Source organism: Manis javanica, chromosome 14 (genome assembly GCF_040802235.1).
Source record: "Manis javanica isolate MJ-LG chromosome 14, MJ_LKY, whole genome shotgun sequence".
Taxonomy (NCBI): Eukaryota; Metazoa; Chordata; class Mammalia; order Pholidota; family Manidae; genus Manis; species Manis javanica.
Genome location: NC_133169.1, coordinates 5,427,123 through 5,450,181, shown reverse-complemented (window position 1 = coordinate 5,450,181; position 23,059 = coordinate 5,427,123). Strand labels below are relative to the sequence as shown.

General features: G+C 46.9%; 1 protein-coding gene and 1 long non-coding RNA gene across 3 annotated transcripts; one reads left to right on the top strand and one right to left on the bottom strand.

Annotated features, from left to right (window-relative positions):
* The first annotated feature begins 1,992 nt into the window (after positions 1-1,992).
* LOC140846196 (uncharacterized) lies at positions 1,993-21,970 on the top strand. The gene is made up of 3 exons (XR_012125131.1): positions 1,993-2,073; positions 16,662-16,705; positions 21,796-21,970. It is a non-coding gene; the product is annotated as an uncharacterized lncRNA (long non-coding RNA).
* CCDC190 (coiled-coil domain containing 190) lies at positions 12,374-19,321 on the bottom strand. 2 transcript variants are annotated; one of them, XM_017659592.3, is made up of 4 exons: positions 19,162-19,321; positions 17,853-18,051; positions 13,682-13,808; positions 12,374-13,423 (listed from the first exon to the last, which is right to left on the bottom strand). In XM_017659592.3, exons 2-4 carry the CDS (start codon positions 18,037-18,039, stop codon positions 12,871-12,873), a joined length of 867 nt encoding a protein of 288 aa, XP_017515081.3. In that variant the 5' UTR covers positions 18,040-18,051; positions 19,162-19,321; the 3' UTR covers positions 12,374-12,870. The 2 variants fall into 2 exon arrangements, with proteins under 2 accessions (XP_017515081.3, XP_017515082.3); XM_017659593.3 differs by having other exon boundaries at positions 13,682-13,805.
* Positions 21,971-23,059: the final 1,089 nt, after the last annotated feature.

Below are 23,059 nucleotides of genomic sequence, written 5' to 3'. Positions count from 1 at the left end.
TGAAAGGGCTGAGCCCATGAGCCCATCTCCTTTACGTGTCTCACACACACGTCGCCCCTCCTGCAGGGAGAGCCCACTCAGGGGTGGAAGCTTCCGAGCAACGTCATGGAGCCACATGTGTGGGGCTTCGAGAAGCTTTGGCTGTATGCGTGTGAGAGAAAAGAGTGAAAAAGGCAATAACGTATTATTGGGAAAATAGTTTTGACCGCAGAGGCCCCTGAACCAGCTTCCTGGGTCACACTTTGAGAGCCCTTGTTCTCATACCACCTGCTGCCTCTTTGTGTATCAGTTCCTCAGCTGGGGTCTTAGCGTTACTTCTAAAGATAAGAGAGAAACACAGCTCTCTCAGCTCTTGTAAGCGCTGCTTGGATAGGGCTCATTATTCTTTTGGGGGGAAGTTCTGGGTCAATATTTATAAAATGCTTAGAACAGTATCTGGCATATAGTAGCTACTGCTATATGAGTGTTTATTAAAATAAATAAATAATGAGTTGCTAAGGGCCATGATGTTGAGTCTAAGGCTATTTACCTGACCTTCCCCAGAGGATCTTAGGAGTTTCTTATTTAACCACATAAGGAAGTTGAAAGATCTGCTCTAAGGGCTAACAGACTTCCGTACTGCTGACTGCGGGAAGAAAGGCAGAGGGCTTCTTTTATTTGGGGCACCCAATATGATCTCACTCACCTTGGCATTTTCTATTCCTCACTCAGAGGAGTAAAATTAAGATAAAAAATTAAGGTGAAAATAACTTGTTCTTAAAAATAACGATACGACTAGAGATGACCATAACTATATAACATGATATTGTAATACTTATATAATTATTAATTTATATAACATTATACTTATTAAAAATAATTTAAAATTAAGACTACAAATAATATGTTCTAAGAAGAAATGATCAAAATTAAAATAAGTCACTGAAAATTAAAATGGAGAAAATGGTGAATCATTTCTGCTGTGAGTAACAAATCCCTAAAGATCAAGCCATGCCTTTATATGGGATAAAATAGCTGAAAGCCAGCATAAATTTCTGCAGACTGAGATTTGCTAGAGTGAAGGGACTTGGGGTGAGCAACTCATTTGCAGGCTTTTTGGGCACCGAAAGCACCTGTCTCAAGCTGGAGGTGATGGATTTTACACTTCTGGGAACACTGCTCCTTTGCTAGCTATTTTTTAGGTAAAGGCACAGGATAGCTGTTCACATTGTTATGCCAGACATTTTTGGGGAGTAGAAGCTTTCCAAGCTTTATATTCCAAGCTTTTTTCATATGGTGGATACTTTATATGGGTGTTAAACTAAACAGATTTCCAGTTTCAAGGAAAATTAAGAGAACGTTTGGTTAGGATGGTATCTCGGTGGTGATAGCAGCTTAGTACATATCTGATGTCTTAAGGTCCCCACAGTGCCAGCCTCTGTGTCCTCGGGGCCTGTCCTCCAGTGTGGGGTGCCCGAGGGCAGGGGCCACCAGCCTGACACTTGGGATTCTGCCTCCTCTTTTCATCTGGATGCTGCCGGTGTCCATCATCCTGTTGGAGAGTAAGAAATATGTCTGAGTCATAAAAAATGTATTCGCTTTGGATCATGGAAATAAATGATCCAATTCAGGTCAGATACAAAATACAGATCTCTATATAAATGGAAAGATTTAAGAGTTTTCCAAGTTTATCAGTTCTGCACTTCGGTTTTATCCTACCAATTCCAAATACAGTCTGGTAGGATTTTATCTGGCAGTTTTGTTCAGCCCACGCAGTGTTTTCGGAGGGAATATTCCTCAGCAAGTGCCACCAGGTGTAATGAAAGCATCTTACCTCTTATTGCCTATGGGCAAAGTTGGGGTTCCCATGGCCAGGATCCTCACCTGAACCTAAACTGCTTAATGATGTAATTGGCCAGCTGCTAGGGTACTGCTTCCACACCTCTAGGCAATTAGCTATTATTGACTGAGTCACTATATAAAGAGCTCTGCCCGGCTCTGGGGAGGCAGAGACGAAGGAGGATTACAGACCTGCAGACTGTTGGACGCAGACGCGATTCTAGTGCTCGACCTCCTGCTGGAAGAACAAGACAGGTAATAAACCCCTTCACTCCAAGACCGTTCCCTTGTCATTCCTCCGTCTCACTGAACCCATAGGGAACTTGCCCGTGGCTGAAACCCATTGGCAAGACACTATCTTACCCGAGGTAGGCCTGCTTTCCTTGTGTTGGCTGCCTGGCCCTGGGGAAGCATACGAATGCAGAATCCTGGGAACATCAACTGAGAAAGTATTTCCCAAGTGTATTCTGCAGGAATGTAATTCTGTTGCAAGATGTTAGCTGGTAATGAAAGCAAGCAGGAAAGAAAGGAGAGGGAGGGAAGGAAGACAGAAGCAAGAGGAAGGAGCCGTCTCCATGGGAACATGCTTGTTTACCGTGAACTCCTCAAGGGCTTTGCTCTGCTGAAGCCACATTGTGGCTGCTACGCCCCTGGCCGTCCGCTGGGGGATGCAAGGTGCAGGGCATCCCAAATGTACTTAAACCCAGGCTTCTTTTTTGAAAACCTCTTGCGGCCAGAGTGCACTATGAATACAATTTTAGGAAGTATTGTTATCCCTAAACAGAACCCAAAAGGTAAAGACTTCTCTTTATCTTTATTGTTGTTGTAACATTCCTCCTTTTTAATGATCAGAAGATGCATAAGAAAAAGATAGGGAAGAAATCTGCTAACATGTTTACAGGGCTGCCTCCTAATGTGGGGACTATGCATATATTTATAGCCCCCATAACACTTTCTGTGTTTTCTGAAGGTCTGTAATGAACATACATTATTCCATCATGAAATGATTAAATAAAAACTTTGTCCTTATGACCTTGGCTAAACTACCAAACTACCAAACTATTGCAGGTCATTAAGGAGCAACTTGCATGCCTTTGTATAGCCACCCTTTTGGTGAATTCCTTTCCAATGATGCTTACAATGGGGCAGATACGCCGGTAAGTGCTAGGGCCTCAGAATCCTCCTCAACACAGTCATCCCAAAGCAGGTGCTATTATGGACCACGAGAAACAAATGTTATTTGCCAGGTCATCCCTGCATTCCCTGACCGTGCCCCCTGAGCAGACCATGGTGCCTGTTCTTGCCGGGTGTGTGCGGTCCCCTCTGCCTCTCCGTGAGCAGCCCCGGGCCCTCGTCTGGCACAGGATGAATGTTCACTGAGCATTAGCTCTTCTCTATGTAGCTCCAGCACGGGGCCTAGTCATGCCGACTCCTCGTTGGTGCGTCATAAACGTTAGCTGGATTAAAACTGAATAAAGGATTTAGTGGAAGGGGAATTTGTAATGAGAGTGAGAAATCTTAAAGTTGATTTTCCTATAAGGCCTTCTCTCCTTTTGAAAATCACCGGGAATGCCAATCAGCCCTTTGGGAGGACAGGGTAGTTATGGATATTCATGCTAAAGCTCCCGGGCAGATACTGGGAACGTGATCGCCGGGACCCCTCCCTTGTCACAGACGCACTGCAGGGGCCCTAACTCTTGGGGAAACACAGCTGAGATACAGAAACAATGTCAGGGCCCCACAAGACTTCCTGTGCTCAAGTCTGTAGCTGTGTGGTATGCGTGGGAGGTTTTCCAGCAGTGATGGGGGGCGGGGGTTGGCTGCAAAAGGCACCTTGCATTCAGGGCCACTTAAGTGGGAATAAAGGAATTTCAGCATCATCTAGATTTTCAGTTGACGCAATCTTTTCCTGATTTCTTAAGATTTGGGCAATAGGAGACCCACACTCAACGTCATTTTAGTTCTAACGTCATGTTTGGCTGTTCATTGATGATGGACTTAAAAAAAATGCGTATGTGGGTGTCCATACAATGCACACATACAGATTCACCTCATTTCATCAATTCGGAAATTTATGTTTTTGTATTTTAACTTCTTTAGAGCTGGGAGGCATCTTACATGGCATTGTTTAATTGGCAGCATTTTTTCCTTATCAGAAAATAATGGCACCCTGGGTCAGATGAAATTGGGTAATGAATATGGATGTATAAATGTACATGCGGGTGCACATCCATGTTTGAGCTTTAGGGATGCAGTTCACGCTCATTCAGCCATTTAGACAGGATGAGCTTCTCTACTAGGCGTAAGGCTTGGCCCTTCGTTACCTGTCTAACCTGGGGGTGGGTGTGCCTGCTCTCCAATTCATTTGGAAAACTCGACTAATAACAATTCTCTGCCAAACAACGACTACATATTGGAGTAGTTACGGCTGAGGGTCTGTTTAGATCCAGAAGTCGCCACGCATTTTCCAGGTCCCAGGATCTATATCCTGCGCTGACACAAGGTGCGCCAGATTGTACTCCATGGGGCTTGGGAGGCAGAAGGTGTAATGGGATTTTTTTTTCCTTTAAATAATGTGCAAAAATGCTGCTCAGCCGTTTCTTTCATTTCCTCCCTCAGGCTTACATTCCAGGCATGTGCCATCCCTGGAGAAATACTGAATGAAGGCCAGGGACCTGGAAGGCTGTTGAGCGACCTGGCCAGGTGAACAGCGCCAGGGCCTCCGTGGGTCGGGTAGCCATCAGGCACGTGCATTCCCATTTCTTTTCCGGTTGTGGCTAATCTAGCAACAGCCTGAGTCTCCGAGTCCACTCACCAAATATCACAGCGCTACCACAGGCTTTGGAAATAATTATGTAAATCTCCCAAAAGTAAGTTATTCGAGCATGGTTCAACCGAAGACCTCAGCAGCGAGGCCCCTGCCTCATCTCCACCCCTTCCAGCCCCTTCCCTGCCCTCCCTTCTCTGTCGGAGCTCCAGCCACACAGCTCTTCTTGCAGGACCCCGCGACCGTCTGCTCCCCGGGGCCTGGCTCGGGTTCCTCTTCTTTCCAGACTCCCTACCTCGCGCCATCCCCTGCCCCCCACCCACCTGGTCTCCGCTGAAGCCCGGGGCCCTCCTGGAAGCTTCCCCTGTTTCTCCAGACTAGCTCAGCCCCGGTTTTGGGCTTTCTTAGCCCCTGTATTTCTAGCATTCATCATCATTGTGATTAAAAATTAACTGATAATTACCTTCTTATTGTTTGGTTCCCCTGCCGGAGTAAATGCTCCCAGAGGGGACGCTCTGTCAGCGTTTTCCGTGTCCCCAGCACCTGCATCAGAGCAAATATCGCAGCACCTGGCACAGAGCAGGCAATACATAGGCCCTGCCTGGCGGGCCCAGGGGAGGCGGGCGCTGATGAACAGCAGACAGTTTTCCCTCGAGAGATGAACTACTTTTTAAGTCTCCCCGAGGCCGCTCTCACTGTGGCCATTACCAGCCACGGCAGTTTATAATCAACACTGTTTGTTTGAAAGCACTGAGGGTGGAGTGCAGAGAGAACGAATGTCTTCTGAGAAAAAAAGAAGCTCATTGTTAACGTACAAAAACAGCATGATTTTACGTGGGTCACATTCACTGCTTCCTTCAGTTATGCCTCCTCACGGTTGGCTCTTTGGTCCTTGCAAATTTTACCACGAGGTCATTGACGTGGAGGGGAAGATGGGAGGAGCCCAGAGGGGTGAGGGGTCCTGATGAACACTGCCTCTTGGATGCTGTTCCGGGATTCGGTTCACAGGCAAGAACAAGCCGCCTGGAAGCTGGCTGGCTGGGGACTGATCATGCCTGTGTCCCATCACACATCGGGGCTCAATGGAGATGTTCCTTAGATGGGTGGATTCATGATTTCCCGAGCAACAGGACAGGGGACGTTTTATCCCCTGGCCAGCAACCGCCACATTGCATCATTACCTTAGCTGTGTACTGGAAAGCTTAATGAAAGTGTTGGAAGGCTTTATGAGGTCATCTATTCATATTAAAACTGGTAAAATAACACGAGTGTAGAGAGAGATGGATTTTTGGGAGAAAGATCTGACTGGAACCATGCGTGGTACAGTCACCAAGCCACGCAGGCTGGCTCCTGCCCAGGAGGGTGAGGGTTCTTTCTGTCTGTGTCCTGTGCCTCAGACCCATGACAATCTCTGGTGTTGGACTTCCAGCCACTAACTGATTCTCTTCCCTCCAATTCTTCTCTCATTCTTGATTTTTGCCAGAAAGATTGAAAGGAGAACTATGACAATTCCCCATCCCCCAATTGTCTTCCCTCAATTCCCACCAAGATGGCATCTTATGCACAAGCCTTTTCTGTGGGTCCAGGTGAGCTTAGGCTTCCACACCCTTTTGATTTTGGGTCGCTGAGGTGTTTCCAGGGTGTGGTGAGGACTGTGCTCCTCATGTGTCTCCAGTCCTGGGAAATGGCATCAACTTGCCCGCAGGTGTCCAAGCCAGGGGGCAGGGTCCACCTGAAGCTCTCACCTTACCTCCTCCGTCCAGGCCGGCTTGGTCACAAATCTTCTTAGTTACTCGCCTCTTACACACTTTTGGAACCTGCGGCTCCTCTTCATTGCTACTACTTTTTTTCCTTTGGTCCCTCAAACTCTCTCATATTGACCAGGCGTCCAGTTTTATCCCCTGATTCTGGTCCTGTGCTCATGAGTCCCTTCTCTCCATTGTGGCCAGTAAGACGCATCTAACACGCAGCTGGCGCTACAATCCTCCTTCCCTTACGAGCCCAGGAGTCAGACCCACATGGAGCGCACGCCCGTCAGCTGGCTGCGTAAGCAGACTTGTCCGTTCGACACCCGTTGTCTCGGCAGCATCCCTTTCCACTCTCAGACATGTTCCCACTTGGATGGCAAGTGATATTGTCATCCTAAATATAAAGCCCTTGACGCACTGACTTCTACCACCTTCTCCAGCTCTATTTAGTGCTCACCATTTCCTGTGCTTCCTCCTCAGCCCGGACCGATGCGGCGGCAGCATTTCAGGGAGCTGCTTCCAGATGACAGTGTCTGAGAGATGAAGGCAAGCATTTTCCCATCCTTGGGAGTGGGGGTTCCTTTCCAGAACCCCTTGGTGGACTAATGTCTAATTGGCCAAGATCGAGTCACAATGCCTTTTCTTGAATGAGTTCCCGACCATCAGAATAAAGCGACCATGGCTGGTTTTGTTTGATCATTTGGGGTCAGAATAGATGGTAGGGAATAGATAGCAGCTGCAAGTGCCGCCCAAGTTTTAACTGGATCTGTCCTGGGGGTCTGTTTATTCCACCAGATGGCAAACTCCTCGGGCTCAGGTGCCCGGCTGGAGCCCGAGCACAGTAACTGGCATTAGCATTTTTTGTTGTTGCTGTTGAATTTTTGGATGGAAGTGAGCAAGGTGGTGTGATGTGGGGAGAATGGAGCCTTTGGAGCTCCGTGGAGATGGGCTTGGTCCCCACTCTCTACTTAGGGCCTGTGCAGAATCCAGGGGGACTTCGGACCTTCAGGTTTCTCACCTGTCAAGTGAAGCAAAGCTGTCTTCTGACACATATTATGTATTTATGAAGCCGCTGAAACAGCCACACACATTTCCTCATCTTCATGCCATTTCTGTCATTTGATACAAAATTTTTTGAGTGAGGCTGTTGCCGCATCGGTGTGTATGTGTGCACCCGTGTGAGGGTGTGTATGCATGTGCTTGTAGGAACGCCTATAAAGAAATTGAGGAAAATAGTCTCTAAGAAAAATGTCGTTCCTGCTATTGCTCTCTGGAACTTGTGAGATCTTTGCTATTTGACCTACGTGAGATAAAGAACTTATCTAATCTAATTTTTATCCCCAGCCAGTGTTTCTCAAGTGTGTTTAGTGAGTTATCACAGTTCCGGAAGATGATTTATAGATGAAATTTCCATGGTCTTGTTGTTTAGGGGAATTCAGCATAACATAACCCCCACCCCCACCCCCAGTATTCATCCTAGCCATAGCATATTAAAGACTTAGGTTACAAAATAGGAAAATTTGTTTTCATTGTTTAACTTAGGTTTCCCCAAATTTGTCTTAGCACAGAGTCCTTTTTCTTATAGCAGCATCTTTTGGAACACCCTTTGGGGAATCATAGCAGTCTAATAACTGATTTCCTGATTTCAAGGTCACTGCTCGAGCCTGCCATCTTCACCACGAGGGAGGGTCCTTGCTTCACATACGGTGGACAAACTTCAAACTCTCAACCAAAATCATTGGTGGAAAATTCATTGAAAACAAGTGTTTTCACTTTCTGTTTGTTTTGAAGCAGTCATTTCATACCTGGGGACTAAGGTTGAACTGGTTAACCCCTAAAGCCTTTACCAACTCCAGTATTCTGTGGGAAAACTCCAAGATGACTAGTATAAACAAGATGGTTATTTCTATGTTACTAAAAACAGATTTGTTTGTTTTTAGTGGTATTTAGGACAAAATGGCAAAGAAGGGGTGAGATGTAGAACTCTCCAACTGAGGGATTTTGATCACTCTGAACAGATTTCAGAGAGTGTATTCACCTTCTCCTGATTGTGAATTATTTACAGTATCTGGAGGGCTGGCTGGGAGGTTAAAGTCAGGTAGCTATGGATGAATAATTATTGTTTGTTTTCCACAGTGAAGGAATGTTGGGAATCAGTCGTTACAACAGGAGAAGAAGTTATTCATCTCCTTGCTGCTCAGATAATTATGAGAGTTTTGATTTTAGGATTAAGGCAACTGTTGTGTTTTTGATGCAAGGGCTTGTTTATTCTTTGGTCAGGATGCAGTGGCTAGAGCTTCTGCTACACGGCGATTAGGGGCAGCAAAGCCCAGACGGGTCAGCTCTTCTGTTCAGGAGACGTCCCAGTGGGCTCAGTAAGGGACAGAGGTGGTACGAAGAGAAATGCTTCAGATCCCAGGAATTCCCCGAGGAGCCCTACATGCTGAACTCTTCCTGTCCATAACTTTTGTGTCCATTCTCTTTCCATGTGTGTGGTGTGTGAAACGCCTTCCTTTGTGACCCCAAATTTTTAAATCTCATTTTGCTTTAATATTAAGACCAAGAAATACTGCTGTTTTGCTTTTGTAGCCAGATGAGCCTGCATGAAGTCACTGCTGAAAAATTTTACCAGGTTTGCTAGAAGGTGAAAAATATTAGGGTCACTGTTCAAATGTAATATCTGAGCAGAGGCCGAAGCCCCCCTGAAACACAATCCCCCCCACTCGCCTACTGACAGCTGCTATGTTGTTGGTGTGAGCATTTGGGGTGAACCACCATCTGTGACCATGGGGCACCTTGCTATCATGGCCAGTTTCGCAGTGTGACTGCACCCCATGAGGAGAACGAGGGAAAATCCTTTCAGTAAAGTATCATTGATATATGAATTTTTATATGTATTCTGTAAAATTCTATCTAGCTTTTAATTTAATATATTAAAATAACTGTTGGAATCAGTGTTCTGCTTATAGTATCTATTTGCTGGAGCTTAAGCTCACGGGAAATAGGCTGAGGACTCAGTGATGGGTCTGTAAGCCATGCCCTCTTCCAGCGGCTTCTCTGCTGCCGTGGGATGCGTCAGTTACTCGTTGGGGCAGTTCTAACTTCGGTTCTCGGCTTTTGATCATAGTGCCTATGCCCTTTGCTTATTTTGAACCGTTCGAGTTTAATTCCATTAAAGTTGCACCACGACCCTAGGCAATGAAAGAAACCTTCCTGGTAAAAGGTTTCCCATTTCCTGGGTCTGTGAACAAATAGTCTATAGGAACAAATAGTCCTGGGCAAGAGTGTTAGAAAATTCCCAAGGTAGTGAATTGCCTAATTAAACATCTTTCTAGACAGCTTGCACACATTTTTCTGTTTATCCCACCCCTTTGAAATATTTTGTTAACACTGCCTTTGGGACGAGAGGGTCTGTGCTAGTCTCGGGTTTGATTCCAAGCACCGTTGGTTCAGCATATCTGGAGTCTTTGTATGTATGTGTACATGTGTCTTCTTTTTACCAGGAAGGTTTTTTTCATTGCCTAGGGTCATGGTGCCACTTTAATGGAATTAAATTCGAACCGTTCAAAATAAGCAAACTAATTACGTTAAGTTTCATTTATAGTTTCTAATTGATCCATGCCTCCTTTGACGACATGGAGCAGCAACATCTTCAAAACAGTGGTGGGAAGATGGGAAAATCGGGGCACAGTTCCTAGTGCATCTAACTAAGTAAAGCCTTCTCCGCTCTGAACCTCAAGTGGGCCACACCCAAGCCCACTGGCGATGAGGACCGTGTCCTAAATGCCTGTGTTCCTTACGGCGAGTGCATCTCGGCACAATGCCTCTCCATAGAGATCAGATGGGGAAACCTCGCCCTGGTGAGGGGTAAGCATGGTGCAGGTATCTTTGCTCTCCCCAGAACTGCTGCCAGCTTTGCTTACTATGCCCTCCATTGGATCCAGTAACTTCTGGGTTGTTTAAACGTCTTGCTTCTGGTAGATATTCTTCCCACCACACTAGGTACTATTACTCAGTTGCTGTTGAAAGTCAGCCCCCCACCCCCACCGAACTTCTGGTCTCCCGCACCTTGCTTCAGGCCGAAGAGCAAGGCCCAGCCTCCCTTCTCTCTGGCCTTCTGCCCTCCGGGTGACATGCCCCCCAACCCCCCTGGGGCTGAGGGAGGAGTGAGGTTCATATGTAATGGTTTACACATCTCCGCCTGCCCTGATTTTGGCAGCAGTCCCTGCCCCACTGGCTGTCCATGGTCCTGTGGGGCTGTTCACCTCTGTGGGCCTGGAGCCAGGCGTCCTCAGCTGCCCTGGGCCCTGGCTGTGGGAGCAGAGCACGCCCCCTCCGAGGAGGCTGCCTCCCCCTCAGAGGGGCTGGAACCCCCGTGTTGCCGGAAGCAACTTGCCCATCACTGAGGGTTGTGGGGACATTCAGTCCCCCTTAGCGGCCCCCAGAGCCTTGGGGCCCTGGGTGAGAGGCTGAGTCAGATCTGCAGATGCCTCCGGGAGGGAAGGGGACTCCCTCCCCATTGGACGGGTTCAGGGAACACTGAGAGCCCCCTATTGCTCCTGAGGGAGTCGATGGAAAAGACACCGTCTTCCCTCAATGCATCTCTTAATGAATGCATGAATGTAATAAAAAATGTCATGTTCCCTCAAAATTTAAGTATGACTTTTTCCTTTTTACCATCTCTTTTAATTGTATTGTTAACGAGTTTCATGTATAGGGCTGGAAAGTATCTCACAACTGGGCACAAGCCCCTGGATGTTGCCTGGCGCCCCTTCTCTAAGAGAGAGGCTGGCAGGGGCTGGGCTCCGTTCCCGTGCATGTTCTGGTACGCAGAGAGCTATTGTGCCGAGTGTGGGCTTCAGTTTTCCTTTCTGTAAAACAAGGGCAATTATCTCACTGATTTCCTATGTCAGAGGGTTTTGTGACGATTTAATGCAATGGCATATAGCTTGGGTCTTTTAACCTCCACATCTGGGTCATGACGACAGAAAACGTTGGGATGTCTTTGGGAAGAACATTTATGCCCAGGTGAGACCCCCTGGTATGAATGTCTAACTTTAAGCTGACTGGGTGCAAGCCATCCTAGAGGCTTGTGAAAATTAGGGATTTAAACCGTTCTTTAGAATTTAAGGAGTTAGGCCGGGTGAGGCCCCCCAAGGCAGATTTCCCTTGATTGTATTGAATTGTACCAATAAAAGTATTGCATCCATTGTCTTTAAGAAGGAAAATGTATTAGACCAAATGATAACCATAAAAGATCTATGGGTTAGAAGATTTGTAAACCCACAATTTTGTGGTAATGCATGAGATATCACTTGAAATGGAATGCAAAAAATATTGGAGTTGAAAGTACAGGCAGATCGGGTTAATCAGAAAAACAAAGATATGTGCACTCTAACAAGGAATGTGCAGAATATTAATTTCTCAAGTTCACAGGTCCGAGGTGTCCTTGGAGGGGGAAGGGGGGTTGATCATGTGGAAGAGAGGGCAAGCTGAGGCCGAGCTCCCTGCCGCTGGGGTGCTGGCCCTGCCCTCCAGTTACGGCTAGCATGCAGAAGGAACCCATTTAGAAGTGGGGTATATCATTTGGAGAACTCATCCTTGGAGGGTGTAATGGAGACAGACAGGATTGAAGTAGAAGAACAAGGAAAAAGAACCTATAATAAACTGCTTGGGCAGTTTGCACAGAGAGTTCTCTGAACTGTGGGTCCCTAGTCCTATGAGCTCAGTCATAAATCAAGCATTATTTAAGTGTAAATTAATTAAGGACTCATGAATCAATTTTGTCACCCCCTGGACTGCTTTCACCCCTTGCTTTGCTTCTTGGGAGAAAATGTTAGGAGCACATCTCTTATAAATTGTTCATTACTCTTATTAGGATCCCCAAAGTTTGATAGGAGCACGTTGCTAGTGGGAATGAGAAACTAGAATGGAACCGTCTAGTGCCTGGCTGGCTCAGTCAGGAGAGCATGAGACTCTTACCATGGAGCTACCCGGAAATGAAGGCATAAAGGAAAGACTTCAAAAATAAGCACAGAGCTGTGGCAGGAGAGCAGGCTTTATTTATAGACCATATTACAGTACATATTTTCACTTGAGTTCCTATTCTAACCTTTTTCTATGAAATTAAAACAGGCAGAAGAGTTCTGCCGTTATGTCAGCAGGTGGCGCCCTAAGCATCTCCTATAAGGAAAGGGTGGCATATGTGAGCGGGACCCTTAATCTTTCTCCTTTCGGGTAAAGTCTAGTCATGACGACACGTTCTTCTGTTTGATGATATTGGCAACATGTGTGCGTCGATTAAAAAGCATTCAGAAGGTTCATCTCTCATATCGTTTTCCATATGCTAGCATTGCTTATTCAATGAAAGATTATAATCCTGTAAAAGGGAGAAAAAAAGCCTAAGGGTTTAAAATAAATTGCCATATAATGTGTATGTATCTGTATTGCGCACCGCAGTCAGTTGAGGAAGACATTTCTTTAGTGATCAGGATGTATGTTACTGTGAGGTCAGAGCAGGTGGCTAGAGAGGAGAGCTTAGGAGGCCACCCTGTTCTCACACTCCGCTCCTGCGCGGGGCTGCAGGGATTCCTCGTGCCCGAATATCTCCCCGATGCTAAGCAATCTCTCTGACTCGGGGGGGACCCTGTGCCGGAGGTAATGGGCATTTTTGGCCTTTTCAAACAACTCTAAGTAGGTTGACCTCGTAGAGTCGCCATTGAAGTTTCCAGCACATTCTGCGGGGCTCAGGTCTGGCTTTAGGTCGGTGTCGTTTGATCGGGACTCAGCAGCATGTCCCGCTCTGCTTTCACCTCTTGGGCGGCAGCTGGGGCCTTGGTCTGGGGTGTTGGCGGAGACCTGGTCCTGACACAGGACAGAGACGCCCTGGCTGGGGTCTTTGCCCGTTGGTGGGTTTATAGAATCTGTCTCCTGGGCTTGTGGTTTCTCTCCTGTGAAAGGGGACGTTCTGTCGTTTGGAGGTATTGACTTCCCTTTGTTTGTCGTTGGGTCCTTGAGGCCAGTGTGATGGAATCGAGGCACCTGGGACTTGGCTTTGTGTACTTCCTGCGTCCTGACGGTCACCGGTGCCCTGGGAAAGGAGGAGAAAGGGAGGAGGAGCTCTGAGTGTTGATGAAGAGGCCTGTATTCCAAACCCTCAAGTTATGAGACCACGGCCCCCTTCAGTGTGGTCTCAGCCGAGGTGGTCCAGCGGGTGAGAAGCAGGAAGGTGGGAAGGGGTGGGAAGGGTATGGGAAAGGTCTCCTGTCTTCAGAGGGGGAAGGCAGCGTGTTCTCAGGGACAGGAGCCTTCAGTGCCATCTCCACGAGTCCCGCGTGCACTTTCTCACCTCACTTCACGAGCCTGCGGAGCTCTGTGCGTCTGCCCTCCCCGTGGTGAGAACATGAGAGCATCTTCTGGTCTCTTCTGATTTCCATTCCCGAAATAAGAGGACAGCTTTTTCTTGATAATATCTGCTTTGAGTTCATTAACAAGTGTTAATGAAAAAGAGAAATTTAGACCCTGAGACACAGGTAGAGAGACGACCGTGTGGAGAGCCACAGGGGGAAGACAGCCTCTATGAGGCAAGGAGGGGCTTGGGACAGATCCCTACCTCACGCCCTCAGAAGGAACCAGCCCCACCACACACCTCGATTCCGGACATTAGCCTCCAGAACTGTGAGACAGTCCGTTCTGCCGACTAGGCCACTCAGTTTGTGGTACTTAGTTAGTGCAGCCCTAAAAAACTCATACTGAAGAGAAGAAGGGAAAGAATGTTGGACACTGGAGATGAGTCCTCTTGGCCGAGACCTAGTATATGAAAGCCTGTGGGTCCCAGGCCGATCTGCATGATGAATGGACGCACGAAAACTTAGAGCAGCTCCCCAGTGTGTACCTAGAACATGTTAAAGAGGATTTGGAAACAGCATGATCGGAGGTTTCATCTCGGTAGGCCCACAGAATTTTTGTTTGAATGTTTTATTTGTGTTTTCAAAACAAAATAACTGGGTGCGAGCTATATGTAGAGATGGCGCCCTACTGTTTCACTCACCTCAGTTACATGACTTCTACCCGCCGGAGCCAGGGGTTGCACCTGCTGACTATGATTAAGGGGATTTTTCGCTCTTTGAGTTAATGTTTCGGCACCTGGTAACCACAGCTGCTGTAGAGGACCTGTTAGTTTTCAAGACATCTCTTGGGCTGGTCACTTAGGGGTAGAGAGCCTTGCTCCAGTTTGTTCTACTGGGAGGGGGGCTCCTTGAACCCACAGGGCGGGCGATAGGCACCAGGCCGAGGAAGCACGGATTCACACCAGACTCCTTATACTCTTTTTCATCTGATTGGGTATTTTGTCAGGTAGTCAGGACAATGGATAGTCCTCTGTGGGCCCCTCCTCCGCTTGTGTCTTCATGTGTGTGTGTGTGTGTGTGTGTGTGTGTGTCTGTGTGTGTCTGTGTGCACATGCAAATAGGTCTTGTCTACATAAGATCTTCATTTATTCCCTATAAACTCTGAGATTTTGAGCTACTTGCCCCAGGTAGGTCAGTCTCCTGCATTTTAAATCTATAGAGCCAGCACGTTCAGAAATGAGTGTCTCTTTTCTCCAAAATGTGATCTTTCTCCAGTGTCCTCTCTGTGAAGACAGGGTACCTGTCACCACCCAGTTGGCCCACTTGACAAGTGTGTTTCAGTGCCTGCTTTGTGCCAAGTAATATACTCTTGACTCGGGCTTGCTTTACTCTTGGGCATATAATCAGTCCTAAAGCTCTGACAGTTCCGCTCTCTAAATATCTCAAGCGAACTCATTTTCCTTACCTGGGCAATGCCTTAGTTTAGGTCTTCAAACCCGGGCCCCAACTTGAAGACCCCTTAAAACAAAACCTCAAACAGTGCAGCCAGTGACCTTCTGAAATTTGACCTTGTAATCTCCCCACTCTCAACCCTTTTGCAAGACCTGTGAAGCTGTTCATGGTTGCAAACACTGCCTACACTGCCTGGCCTCTCGGCACACACCGATACTGTGTCCTGGCCCTTTACGCTCCTGCAGTTCTGAGCTATTTGTAGCCAGTCATGCCTGCACTCTTGAACACACTGTTCCTTCTGCCAGCAGGGGCCTTGGTCCACAGGTCCTCATGACCAACTGCCCACCTCTTACCGCACTCCCTGGCCTGCTTTGTAAAAGAACTTTAACAATTAACATTTTCTATCAGACCTTTTCGCAAGCATGGCTGCCTTCCAATTGAAATATGGGCATCTTAAGGGCGCAGACCACGTGTCGTCACATTCCTGTGTCTATCTGAGCAGCAGTAATAGTGTTTTGTAAAGTCTGGCCTGCAGAATGCTTGTCCCAAGATCATTTGCCTTAATTTCACCTCAGTTAAAAATGTGGGTTTGTAGCCTAATCTCTCCAGAGGAGGACTGAGAATATGCATTTTAAGTAACCTACTAACTGCATGCACTTGAATCTCCATAACAATTTTGTCACATGAATCATGGAAAAATGTTGCCTAACAGAGTGCCTGATAAATATTGAGCCTTAATACGTATTATTGGTATGTGTTATTTCCTTTCTGTTTCCTTAATTTTACTGTCGAGGAGTCTGAGGTTCAGAGAGGGTATGACTTTCTAAAGACCATAGAGACAGAGGCGTCTGAAGCAAAGCTTTCTGCTTCCTGATCCAGACGCTTCCTACGCTGCCTGTACAGAGGCAAGCTCTCTCTACTCAGCACAGGCAGCCTCTGACCTTGGGCCTGACCTTCAGTGCCCCCTGCTCAGAGTAGGTATCTGGTCTTTAGTGGCCCTTTTGAGAACTGAAGTGGGATTCACCAAATGGATCCTAAGATCCCATTCCAGAATATAAGCTCTCATTCTAGTTGATTTAACTATTTATTTGGGATGGACACTTACTTGCTGAGAGCCATCCTTCAAACCCAAAGCTGGAGGTTAGAAATAATCCCCAGGCCAGGTGTTTGGACAATATTCTGGGCTCTTGTGTCCATATCTTAGCTGTGCAGACCTGACGATTTTGTAGCAAACCATGGCACCTGGCTTTCCTCTTGAACACATGGCATCGCTTTCAGAGCTCCTGAGTGCTGGCACCACCTGCCTTGAGGAAAGGGACTGTAGTCTTGCAGAGCTGAGATGGATCCATTCTGTGCTGAATTTTGAAGTAATGTTAAAATCTAATTGTTTTAAGGATGGACACAGGAGCACTAGTTTCTACAAACTGTACCACTGTGGCAATTTTCAACCAAATAGAAAACTTCCAGTCCTGTAACAGTCTTTGTTTCTTTCATCAAACACTTACATAGCTCTTATTGTGTACTTAGGTACTGTTCCAAGTGCTCGCTGACTGCCCAGATAACCTCCCAAGGTAGGTAACATCATTTCCATTTTATAATTGGGGAAACTGAGGCACCAGCAGGTCCAGTAAGCTGCCCAAAGGCTCCTAGCTTGTAAGTGATGGAGTCAGGATTTCAACCCCGACAACCTGGGTCCAGAGTCTGTGTTCTCACACCCCTTTTAATGGATGAGGAGGAATCGCTGAGCTGGCAGCGTCTCTCCCTGAACCGTGTCGACGGCCTAGGAAGGCCTGAGATTCTGTGTACCATTGCGTGGCCTTCCCATTTGGGATGGTCTGTAGCTACTAACTAGAAACTAGTGTTTGAAGTTAGTAACACTCTTCTTGCAATAAGCACTTAATTTGTAGTCTCTGTTAACTGGATAGTCTCCTTAGTAGAATATATTTGAAAAGGGTGATTCTTTGGAGATAAGAGGTTTGATGGAGCGGGATTATCATGAAAAGTCTGAGCACATTTTATAGGAAAAGAGGCTTGTTCAGGGAAGTGACAGAAATACTTGTCCTTTGGCTTAAAAGACAAGGGAAACACAGTAATGATGCACAATTGCTTGTTTGAAGTTTTCTAATCTAAGCAAAATCTGCAGGCTCCAGTGTGAATAACACCATGGAATACGATGAGGGTGGGTGAGAAATTCACTTTCCACAGAAGGAAGGGCCTGAATCTCAGCTTGGTGACTGTGGAAAATTGCCAAGTGCTCCCTGCCCAGCCCAGGGCCAGCTGTCGCCCTATCCTGTGCTCTGGTCACTGGTTCCAGGGGACTATTTTTTAAAACTTCCCTTTCATAAGGTGACTTGCACATTCATAGTTGCTCAATGAATGGTCATTGACCGGGCATAAGAAAGAGGTGAAACCAGGTCAACCCAGATACAGCCAAAGGGAAAATAATGGAAAATAAGCAAGTAGAAAACTAAGGGTTGAAGGAAGAGCGTGTTCATTGGAAAGACTGAAGTGTTGGGACGCCTGAGCGGCATTGGCTCACCGGGCTCGCGCACGGGCTTCTGCAGGGAGCCGGGAAACGGAGGGCGGGAGGGACACGGGACGGCTGAGGCGGGAGGGTCTTGCTGCCTCGGTATCCGGGTCTCCGAGAGCTCCTGCCCCCTCAGCCGAGGGACGGCCTGCTGCCCTGCCTGCCCGCCTGCCCCGCACGGGACGCCTCACCTTGCTGCAGCCTGGTCAGATCCTCCTGCAGCTGTTTCTGCTCCCTGGCCAGCAGCTTCGCCCGCTGCAGGTGGACGGCCTCGAGTCTCTGCAGCCTTTGGCCCAGCCTGGCCTCGGCCTGCTTGGCATTCTTCCTCTCCCAGTCAAAGCACTTGTACAGTGATGCCCCGGCCGTGGGCTTCTCCATCCCCCTCACGGTCTAGAGACAGTGAAACAAGGTTCTCCCAGGCACCACGACTAAGCCCATGCAGCAAGGCTGGGACCCGGACCCCGGCTTTAAATCGGAGACCACTGCTTGGATCCTGTGTGTTTCTGGACCCACAGGGCCTTGTGAGGTGAACCCGCTCTACCGGGACACGTTGCCTTATTGTGAAATGAGCTTCTGGGGTGACACAGAAGGATTGAGGGTAACGTCATTCCTCTGAGACTCGGTCTCCTTGCCAATAAAATAGTGATTGGCGATAGGTGCCCTACAGAGCCCCCAGTCAGACTGCTGTGAAGATGAAGAGAAAAGTATACAAACAACTCTTTGGGGAAGGAAAATAGAAGCACTTCCCATATATAAGACATTATTTGCCCAATAAGAGAAGTCCCTTCTACTATTCTTAAAAGGCCCCCAAAAGCCTGCTCAGGGGTCTGGAGAGGATTGGGGTGGAAGGCAGAGCCATTCTGAGCCCCTTCAGGTCGCCCGCTCACATACACCTGTGGGCACCCAGCCTGTGATCCTCCCGTGTGCCGGGGCCTGCGCAGAGAGCCGAGGGGGCAGGGGGTGACACACAGTTCCTGCCCTCAAGGAGCTTGCCTGTGACTGGCATCTTACAGTGCATGCCAGAGCTGAGCCATCACTGTTTCAGTGAGTTCAAGGGTAGGATCTACTGCTCACAAAACAGCCCAGCAATCGAAACGGGTGGTGCAGGCAGCCAGGAGTGGGGGGCACTCGGAGAGGACACATGCTCAGTAGCTGCCCTCGCCCCTGTGCTGGGAATTCCCATCTCTCCCCATGCCTGGTGCCTGATGACCATGGCCTGCTGAACCTCTTCCTGTGGGCTCTGCAGCCGTAAAAGGCAGGCGCCCACCGCTCCTCTCCGAGTCCTTCACCGCACCTGCTTCAGAGCTAAGGGTGCTCTCGGCACCCAGGATCTAAATGGATTGCTGCCGATAACGCTGGGCAGACAATAATCCAGGAAAAAGCTTAGCATTAAAGGGGAGGATAAGGTCAGGACACAGGGAAGAAATTTTAAGACAGCTTGCTTTAGAGTTGTAAGTGTTCACTAAACTTTTATTAAAGAACGTGGAGGGCAGCACTTACCTTCCAAACTCAGGGTTCTCGTGGTGAGGGGGCTGCTGGCTTAGTTTGCTTTGTCAGGGTCAGTCTGGATTAATAAGCTTGCTTTTCTGCAGTAAATTTAGGAGTTTGGCGTTGGGAGGTGGGAGGGAGGGGGCCTTGGGGAGGGCCGTGGGGGAGAACGCTGAATGCACTTGAAAGCTCTCTTCCACGCCACCTCCCTGGGAAGGAATGCTGACTCCCCGGGCACGGGCACCAATCCCAGAGCTCTGGCCTGCCAGCTTCCAGCCCAGCCCCAGAGGGGCCCCCAGTGCTCCTTCTGGGCTGTATCCATGGGGACAAAAATAAAGCAGCGTCTTAACATGTTCTCAGTCCCACTCTCCCTCCCCCTCTCATCCTTTCCATCCTCTCCTGCCCTGCTCTCCACCACCCCCATGCCCACTCCTATTTCTCGGAAACCAGCTCAGGCCCCAAAGGCAGGCACCCTGTGTTTCCGTCAGACTGTACACATTTTGTGCAAGAGAGTAGTTAATTTGTCTATTTTGCTTTATTGCACACCGTACCAACTTTTCCCAGGTTTCTATCCATATTTGTGTACTTCAAGGCTTATTAGGATTTTCAAAGCTGTGACAACAGAATCAGGCAAAGTGAAATTTAAGTCACCCTTCGGGATCATAGTTTGGACAGCTGCCGCACAAGGCCAGTTGAACTATTGATTATAGAACAAGATATTAAGTGGGATTTTTACTGTTGCCTTGGGGCTTAGTCTGAAAACAAGAGGCCCTAATGTGCCGCCGTCTGAAGAGCCAGCACCAGGGCCCATCTATGCCCCCAGAGCTGTGGAGAGGCAGCCACAGGCCCCAGTGCGCCATCACCTAGCAAGTGGACTGTTACAAGGCGGTCACTAGGAGACCGGAGGGAAAGCCTCTGTTCTCTCAGTGGGAGGTGGTTCCCTCTCAGCCCTTCCCAGGAGGCAGTTCTCTCATGTCCAGGGTTTAAATGACTGGAGTGGGGTTCCGGGAAGTCACAGAAAACAGGACACCCACACAAGGAGAGACTGGCACCCCACTGTCCCGGAGACTTGGTGAGCCAAGGAACCGCAGAGAGGCTTCCGCCCTAACATTATGCTGCCACCAGAGCCGATGACAGTGAGGGAACTCGTAGCAAGTCTTGTTCCTCCATGTCATCTTGAGGGAGAGCTGACAGGGGGGCCTGGCAGAAGCCGCCCAAGGCTGAAGGGTGGGAAGGAGCCTCAGGGTGGTGAGCCTCAGAAGGGGAGGGTCACCCAGCCCACGCCAGCTCCCCTTGGTCCTTGGCAAGTGCCAAGGGCCTCAGCAGTTTCCTGGCTCCCTGTGAAGGAACATGGGGGGTCCCTAAGGGAACAGAAGCCTCTAGTCAAATAAGGTAAAACTTCCTCCACAGCAGGGGTGGAACCACAGGCAGGGCCAGAGGGGATCTGACTGATGACAAACCTCCTCACGGAAACAGCACATGCTAAGGGCAGAGGGCACTGGGGGCATCGGAACAAGCCTGGTCAGAGGCCAGTGGCATCTCAGCACCACAAGCACAGCTCTTACATGGGAGGACCTCTGCCTCTCCTAGGCCCTTGTTATCCCCACAGCCTCAGAGGGGTGAAGCCTAGATATCATCTAGGGATGAGAAAGAAAAATCAGCCAAGAGAGAGAATGGGAATGTAAATCATGTTCCCAGATCCTGTCTCCGCTATCGCCTCTAGGGAAACAGGAAGGTTCAACTGCTCATTGAAGTGGTCATGATGGAAATGAACCTTAAAGAGTGGATTTTATTTATTTGCACTCATTTACTTTCCTTAGCATCCTTTTGTGGTCAGACACATTTGAGATCAAGCAATTATTATGTCGTCAAATAGGATATATGACTTTATTCATTAATTCTGTCATATCCCCAAGTTTCCTCATCTGCAAAAAGGGTTCACAGTATCTCCGACATAGGACTTCTGATAGAACTGCATGAAAGAATGAATGTAAAGTGTTTGGTGCATAGTAGATGTTCAATAAAAGTTAGTTCCTGGTTTCTAGCAAAGATGGTGTAACAGAGACTAGATATACTGTTGTATATAAAACAATTTAAAAATCAGACAAGATTTATGAAATAATGTAGATTTTTTTTGATATTGGTATTGAATATCATGCAGTTAGGATGGTGGTCCCTGAGAAAGAGACACAAAGCAGGGGATCCCTATTACTGCCACAGCTTTCTGCCTGGAAGGAGTTTCTGGGCCACATGGAGGGGGTGGCCAGGCAGCGGATTCCCTGAGTTGAAGAGCTGGCATCTAAGGTCCAGCGAATCCAAGACAGCGCTAGCAGGCAGGGTACCAGGTTCCAGAAGCTCAGTGAATTCCAAGCAAAAGAAACATGAATAAAATTACTTCAAGGTTATGTAAAATCAAATTGCTAGAAAAAGAAATAATCATAAAAACAGAGAGAAAAAAAACATGTTATAAACAAAAGAACATGGGCAGGAAGGATAGACAGCTTCCTGTCAGAAACAATGCAAGCCGGAAGATAACAGAGCAAGAGTTTTAAAGTTCTAAAAGAAAAAGATATTTACCTAGAATTCTATACCCCATTAAAAATACCTTTCAAACACAAAAGCAGATTGAGAATTTTTTGGTTACAGAGAAGCATCGATAATTCTTCATCAACAGATCTACTATTCAAAAAAGGTTGGAGGCAGTTCTTAAACAGAAGGAAAATTATACCAGATGGCAATTCAAATCTACATAAAGGAAAGGAAAGCTCAGGAAATAGTAACGACATGGGTAAGTATAAAGATAGTTTCTCTTATTATTTAAATCTCTTTAAAATATAGTTGACTGTTCAAAGCAAAAAGTAGTAATGTATTGTGAGATTTATAGCATGTATAGATGCAGAATTCATGGCAAAAATAGTACAAATTCTGTTGGGAAGAAATGGAAGTACATCGTTATAAGGTTCTTATACTTTAAAGGTTCTTAACTACATGTGTGCAGCAGTATAAAAACACTTGAAGGTAGATTGTAATAAATTACAGCTAGGTACTAAATTCTATAGCAACCACTAAAATAATACAACAAAGAATTGTAACTAACACTTCAACCAGTAAGATAAAATGGAATCATAAAAATAAAAATTCAAAATAAGGCAGAAAAAAAGAGGAAAGAGGGATCAAAGAACACCTTGGATAAACAGGGAATAGCAAGATGATAGATTTAAACTAAAAATGATTAAGAATCACAGTAAAAATAAATGGTGTTAACACCCCATTAAAAAGCAGAGATTGTCAGGTCAAATTAAAGAACAAAACCACGTTATGTCGTGTTGAGAACAACACAAAACAAGCACAAATTCAGTATAAATACATGTATAGGTGAAGAATTGAAGGATGGAAAAAGATATATCACACTAACACTAATGAGAATAAATCAGAAATGGCTACATTAATACATAACAAGTAATTTTCAGAGCCAAGACTATTACCAGCAATGAAGGGGACCATTTCTTAACGATGAAGGCGTTAATTCATCAAGAAGGCATCCACAATAGTGCCCCCAAATACATGACTACCCAAAATCAATATACCCACAATCATGGTCAGCAACTCCAACACTTCTTTTTTAATAATTTGTAGAGAGAATAGAGAGAAAATTCATAAGAATAAAGGAAACAAACACTGTCAACCAACGAGCTGATTGACACTTAAAATATTCCATCCAGCAAACACAGAACGCTTATTCTTTCCTAGTGCACAAGGAATATTTGTCAAGAGAAGCCATATTCTGGGCCATAAAATAAGTTTTAATAAAAGTAGTAAAATAAAAAAATGTATTCTCTGGCCACAATGAAACAAAATTAGAAATCAAAGCAGAAAGATGTCTGGAAAAATCTCCCTACTACTTGGAAAT